The 6,679-nt window shown below is 37.7% G+C and overlaps 1 protein-coding gene across 1 annotated transcript; it reads right to left on the minus strand.

The window, feature by feature from the left end:
* Positions 1–4,439: 4,439 nt before the first annotated feature.
* On the minus strand, positions 4,440–6,470 carry LOC107677619 (fas apoptotic inhibitory molecule 1-like). Its single transcript, XM_016472576.1, has 4 exons — positions 6,158–6,470; positions 5,421–5,649; positions 5,112–5,161; positions 4,440–4,870 (listed from the first exon to the last, which is right to left on the minus strand). Exons 1-4 carry the CDS (start codon positions 6,269–6,271, stop codon positions 4,721–4,723), a joined length of 543 nt encoding a protein of 180 aa, XP_016328062.1. The 5' UTR covers positions 6,272–6,470; the 3' UTR covers positions 4,440–4,720.
* Between the last annotated feature and the right edge of the window lie 209 nt (positions 6,471–6,679).

A 6,679-nucleotide genomic window follows, 5' to 3' on the forward strand; every position in this document is an offset into this window, starting at 1 on the left:
TGTTCACTAGGGTTGGGCGATGTCTACCAAATTGGCATCGGACGATGTCTACAGTGAAACATCGTGATGGACGATGACATCGGGGTAAGGGGGTGTGCCCAAAGCGTGAATCCGTATGCAGAAAGGCATGGAAAACAAATAACGCGTTCTACGGAGCCAGTACATGAAAGTTCACTTACCACATACACAGAGTAAGGAGAGTGATAGGACAATAGCGAATTATTTGCAGATACTGAGCACCACTGCCGGCTCAACATCGTGATGTCTGTCAGCCATCGGCGATGGAAGATGGCATTGTCTATCGGCCCAACCCTAGTGTTCTGTTCACTACTGTGTGTGTGTGCACTTGGATGGGTTAAATGCAGAGCACATATTCCGAGTATGGGCCACACGTCACTTCACTTTCACTTTTTATATGGAGAAAAATCCTGGAATGTTTTCCTCAAAAACCTTACTTTCTTTACGACTGAAGAAAGAAAGACATGAACATCTTGGGTGACATGGGGGTGAGTAAATTATCAGGAAATTTTTATTCTGAAAGTGAACTAATCCTTTAAGTACTCTGTCTTGGTTTTCAGGAATTAGACAGGCCGGGGTCTGTAAAGGGGGTGTGTTGGTGGTAGTGACAGGTTTGTCTATGTCATGTGCATGTCTCAGCAAGTCAAGAACCATTTCAAAAGCAGCCTACATTTTACTTTCATTGCAAGGGGTCCAAGATTCATACATCCACTCAGCTCTGACAGAGACATGTCACTGACCACACACAGAGCCGAGCACCCACTCATTAGGAAAACATTCACTGCAATCTAGTGGAACAAGATGGTGTTTCATTTCAAACACACAATACAGCTTCTCATTTTGCTATTATTTAACCTGCTGGTAAAACTGACGGCAGAAATTGTAAATAGCATTTGTGTGTTAAAAGCATGTTGATTATATCTTAATAACAGTATTACATTAAAACAAAGCAAAGCTATTTAAACCTCACAGACTGTGAGAGCGACCCTCCCAACACCCTGCCAAAACACCCTTCATGCAAACTGTACATCAAAACTTAAATCACATTAAGTCCTCCACAAAACTGAATGATAGCTCTACCTGACACAAACATAACCATCAACAATTTCATATTACAGTATAGACTAGTGCTGGACGATATGGCCAAAATTTATATCACGATATATTTCTTAATTTCGGTCGATACGATATAATTCCGATATCGATATGAACACTATTAAAAAAGCCTCATAAAAACGGCCAAGAACGGCCACAACAGATGTCTGTATGAAACGTGCAGTGCTCATGTTTATTCAACGAAGTCAAACGCCACAAATAAATAAATGTATGGGAAACACTGGTAATGTATATCGAAATATCGGAAATGTGTTTAAAACTCATATCACCGTTATTGAAAAAAATTATATCGCGATACATATTGATATTGAATTATTGTCCAGCCCTAGTATATACCTTATTCGGAGTAGATGATGTTTAATTTTCATGAATGACAATGAGGCTGTGATTAGCAGTCGCACAGGCCGATCAAAGGTTTGTACTGCTTTGTACTTGTGTCAATGAAAGACAGTACAACTACGGAACTGACTGTAAATCTATACCTAACAGTTTCATATAGTGAAAAATACGGCATCTACCTGACAAAAATATAGATGACTAAAACCAAATGAGCTTTTTAAAACATCTGTTTAAAGTTTGACTCGAGCCTCTCACGATTACACTGACTAAATCTGAAACCTTGTCGAGAACAAGGAAATGGTTTAAAGAACAAATATAACCAGAATTGAACTATAACAACCAATAAAACAACTGAGGGAAACAAGATTTACTACCTTTCATCTTTAGAAGCCAAAGGTCCAAACTTTTTCTGAGATTTAAAAAAGGCATACTCATGAGAATAGAGTGAACTAATAATCATCTTTTGGAGTGGCTTGATTTGTAATGTCATTATTTATTGTGTAATATAAACCTAATTATGTATTTTTGTAAAGTGACACTGGGAGTGGACACAAATTTTTTGAAGTGTCATGCTATAATGCTAGGTTTGCCGTCCCATCCCATTTTCACTATGGCAACCAGAGCTTCCGCCAAACTTACTCACCAACTAAACTAAAAGCTAAATAAATAAAATGACAATAAGACAAAAAAAAAAAAAGATTCTGAAACCTCTCTGAAAGAGATTTCAAACGCCCTTGATGCCCTTACCTTCAACGGCAATGACGTGCTCTCGGATCTGATTCTGCAGCAGTGGATCCTCCACCCGCTCCAGCAGCTCGTAGATCGAGTAGATGTTCGGATGGACGGACTCGAACCTCTGAATCTCAGCTCTGATCGCGGCTGAGTTCGCCAGGTGTTGCTGATAATTCATGTTTGCAATATGATCTCTTCCAATGGAACCCGATATGCAATTATCTAAAGAGTGTTTGCAGATGATTTCGGGATACTGATATGCTGCAAGCACGTAAACACAGGAGGGAGATCAGATGTCCACATGAGGTCTGTAGTCAGCTCCAACGATTTTGTTCAAAACTAAAAACTACACGTTCCCAAAGTTACACTGGGTATATAGGATGCAATCACAAAAACGTTAAAGATTAAGCATTAAACCACTTAATGCGAGACGAACTGACATGTAGCAGCGGCTTTGATATCAGTGCATGTGATAAATTTGAGTATATGTGTATTACAACAGAAGTCCAGACGCTGGAGGGAGATCTGCAGCTGTCCGGATCTGAAATCCCAGGATACAGTCATATGCCCCATATCCCCATAAATACAGCATAAAAACACAGAAGCTCCCCTAAATCACCAATGCATCGTCATTACGGCTATAACAGGAAAGAGAAGGCCACCTCAGGTCTACAGTCCGAGGCAAGAAGGGTCCACATGGTCGCCTCCGGCTGTGTGCTTCATACCCACTGCCCAGTTTCAGCGCCAAAAGGGGTGAGAGGAAAATAAATAATTCAAAATCAAACTCGGCGAGAAACTACAGTTCGCGCAAACGAGCTGGACGCGGTGTGTCTGCTGTGTTCCAAGCACAGTCAACCCGCTCTCTGCTGTTGTTCACTTCGACTCATGCTGACATTTCAACCACTGAACTACTTTCTGCGGTCTCGATGCAAAACCATTGATGTATGTCAACCTCAACGAGATACTATCGCCGTGGAGCTTTTCGGATATCGCTTGTTTTATCCGCAAAGATGGGTGCATTCCCTGTCCTCCCGCACTGAGGTCCGTCCCGTCTGTATCCTCTCAAACATCATTGCGCCTGCTCCTTCCTTTGGACGTTTCCTACTGGAAAAACGTCGGCGCTTAGGAGCCGTCGTCCAGGTCGTAGCTGCGCTAGTTCTGCGCAGTCTGTTGTTATTAAAACGCATACAGGTCGCCACACACTGGATGGGGGCGCTAAAAGGCGCAGTTATCTTACTTTGATGTTTACTATGATGTTACTCTGATTAGTGGGCCCTAAACGATTGGAAATAATTGCTGGCACAGGTCTGTGACACACTCTCAGATATGACCTCAGAGTCTTATGATAACATGGGCGTGAGCTAACCCATGTATCCAATAAAGGTTAAACATGCAGGTTTTACTGGTGAACTGACAGGCTAAGACGTGGGAAAGATGCAACCAAGTGCAATGTGCATTTAATTTTATTGTAACACATTTAGCATATAGGCTACATATTTACATATTCACACCGCCAATGCGTTATTTAGAGAAATTAATGAATATATAAACAATACTAAATATATGATTTAGTAGGCTATTTTATATTAATGACATATAAATATAATACTAAATCAACTATTCTACTTAAAATTGTGTTTTCAAAATTTAGTTAATAATTATTTAATATCCGATGACAGACAAAGCAGAATCCCATTAAAAGAGATTCATCTGAATGGTCAATTTATTCTATGACTTATATAGGCTACAGGCAGATGAATATATAGACCTTTGTATTTAATTGGCCATATTTTAATTTAAGATATGTCATAACAGCAACACTATGAATTCTAACTGAAATGATTTCACTCAATTTATAGTATAGGTTTTAATGACTAGTGAAGTGTCTAAAAGGTAGGCTACATCTAACTGATGGATTTATTGAATATTAACCCCATTACTTATAGCAATTATTCAATTAAAAAATAATAACAGTAAGTAAACTCGGAGCCTTTTGTCTCAATTCTAGGGTGGACATTTTACCTCAAGGGTTTAATTTTATTCCTTCAATATAAAAACAACATATTTTACTCCACAAATCTGAAACATTTATGTCTCTTATTAACAAATAGACACAAAAACCTTTCATATTCATCATAATGCAATAGCATATATTACTGTGACACAAAATTAGATCAGTTAACCTCAATACTGTTTTGACTGACTAAATCTTACAAATGTTCATATTCAGGTGAAATTACGAAATTACGAACAGCCAAGCCATTCATAAAATATGTTGGTAAGGGGTCATCTTATGGGCATTTTACCCCATCTTACCCTAGACTTAAAAACAGAAGAAAAAAAAATAATAATTTATTCAAATTAAATGGGATTGTATGTTTCTAGAGATACGTTAAAACCTTTAATATTTTTGTAATAAATAAATGTTCTTGTCATACTTTGAACAAATGCCATCATACTGAATTCACTAAAGAAGATATTCTGAATTCACTACTTAATTCTGTTAGCATCCATTTTACTCAATGGCCTCTTCTATCCTGATTCCATCCACCAGCAGGGAATGAACTATTCCGTTTCGTTTCCTGCCACTACGTGTTGCTTTAATGCAGCATTCATGGTTCTCCACTGCAAAGTGTGTCTCGCTTCCATTCTCTGTAAACTCCCCCTGCACAAAGAAATCAATATAAACATAGGCCTATAACTATAGAATCCCATCTATAACTAAACAAGCACCAGTCGTGGGAATGATGTGATATGAAGAAAATGGTGTTATGTTTTTCCACAGTGTCCACACAACTACACCATTAGCCGACTTGACTCAGATTTAAATAAACAATGGCCAAAGTGGATCTTTCATACACCTAAAGGCCTGTGTTAGTCTGAACTGTAGTATTAAAAGTACTCACCATAGTCTCCATTTTCTGTCCATTGCACCACACATCCATAGTGTCTTTCTCTAGTGAAACAGAAAAAAATAATAAAAATAACAAAAACTAGTTTGCTAATAGTGGTGTTAATTATCTTCATTTTTTTTTTTTCTTTTTTTTCTGCTGACCCCGGACTCTAATTTGAAATCCCCTAAACTAGTCATTCTCTTCTTACAGTGTGGTTGGACAGAGATTAACCCAAGAAGATTAAGGCCTTTCAGAAAAACTGAAACAACATTTTTTTTTATGTCATAAATCAAGAGAGATGTTTTTCACAGTGTCACTTACCTAGAACTATCCTGTAATCAGCACCACCCAGTTTCAGCACCCATGTTTTGGAAATTTTTGATCGGTTGTCCAAAAATGTTTGGAGACTTTTTCTGTTGATTTCCAGTGTGTATTCATAGGAAAACCCAGTGATTGCCTCAATACTTATGGTTGCTTTTGTATCTGTGCTCCCAACAGGGAACATTTCTTTGCCCACCAGTTTGAACATCCAATCCCTCCTCAACACCTCCTTAAAAAGTGGATAAGACTTATTTTATATGATCTTATTCATATAATATCTGGTCTCTACATAGTATCAGATATTATCTTATTTTATTATCTTAATTATAATAACATAAGATACATATTACACCGTATCTTATTATCATTATCTTATGTTATTATTGTCTTAATATCAAATTCAAGGTCAAATAAAAAGATTACATAAAAATTTTCCCCCACATGTTGGTAATTATATATTTCACTAATCTGTTGCAGTTGAGTAAATACAGCTGGATAAAACAAAAACTGTGTCTGTCCTTATTTCAGGCTGCAAAGCAACAAAATGTGATTATTTTAAAGGGGGGTGATTATTTTCTATACTGTATACACACACACACACATACAGTGTGTACATGTATATGTATATGTATATGATATAACGATTACATTATAAACATTACCATTATAAAATAATATAAGACAATATCTAATATAACATAATGATAAATTAAACGAATCAGTTTATAACCTCTCACCTTCCCATTAATGTAAATGACCCGTTTCCCTGTTGTTGATCCATGTTCAAACTCAATTCGGTAAACCCCATCGCTTAGCGACACGTCCCACGTTCCCACAATGTCTCTGGACATACTGTGCTAAGAGCCACACTACCCAAACGCTCTATACTAATTTTAATTCTATGTAATGTTTTAACTTCCGCTTGATCACAATAGCAGTCCTCATCATGCGCAACTGCTGATTAAATCTCTGTATATTATTGAGGAGGCTGCCATCATTTGCTCGCTCAGCAACGAGTGCATTAGTGTAAGAGGCTTAACTTATCAAGGCAGCAGAGAGTGTTTGAGGAGGTTTGTGTGCGAAGACAGTTATTTTCACTGCAATTAAATTTAAATAGACATCAGGTGTAGGAGTAAAAATCATAAAAACTATTTTCAGTCGTTAAGCCTGGATGTTTTTGAGCCTCTCTGGTCACTACCAATAGATGGCAGTCCTCTCTCTCTCTCTCTCTCTCTCTCTCTCTCTCTCTCTCTTTCTCT

This window comes from Sinocyclocheilus anshuiensis, unplaced genomic scaffold (genome assembly GCF_001515605.1).
Source record: "Sinocyclocheilus anshuiensis isolate Anshui unplaced genomic scaffold, SAMN03320099.WGS_v1.1 scaffold873, whole genome shotgun sequence".
In the NCBI taxonomy this organism is placed as follows: Eukaryota; Metazoa; Chordata; class Actinopteri; order Cypriniformes; family Cyprinidae; genus Sinocyclocheilus; species Sinocyclocheilus anshuiensis.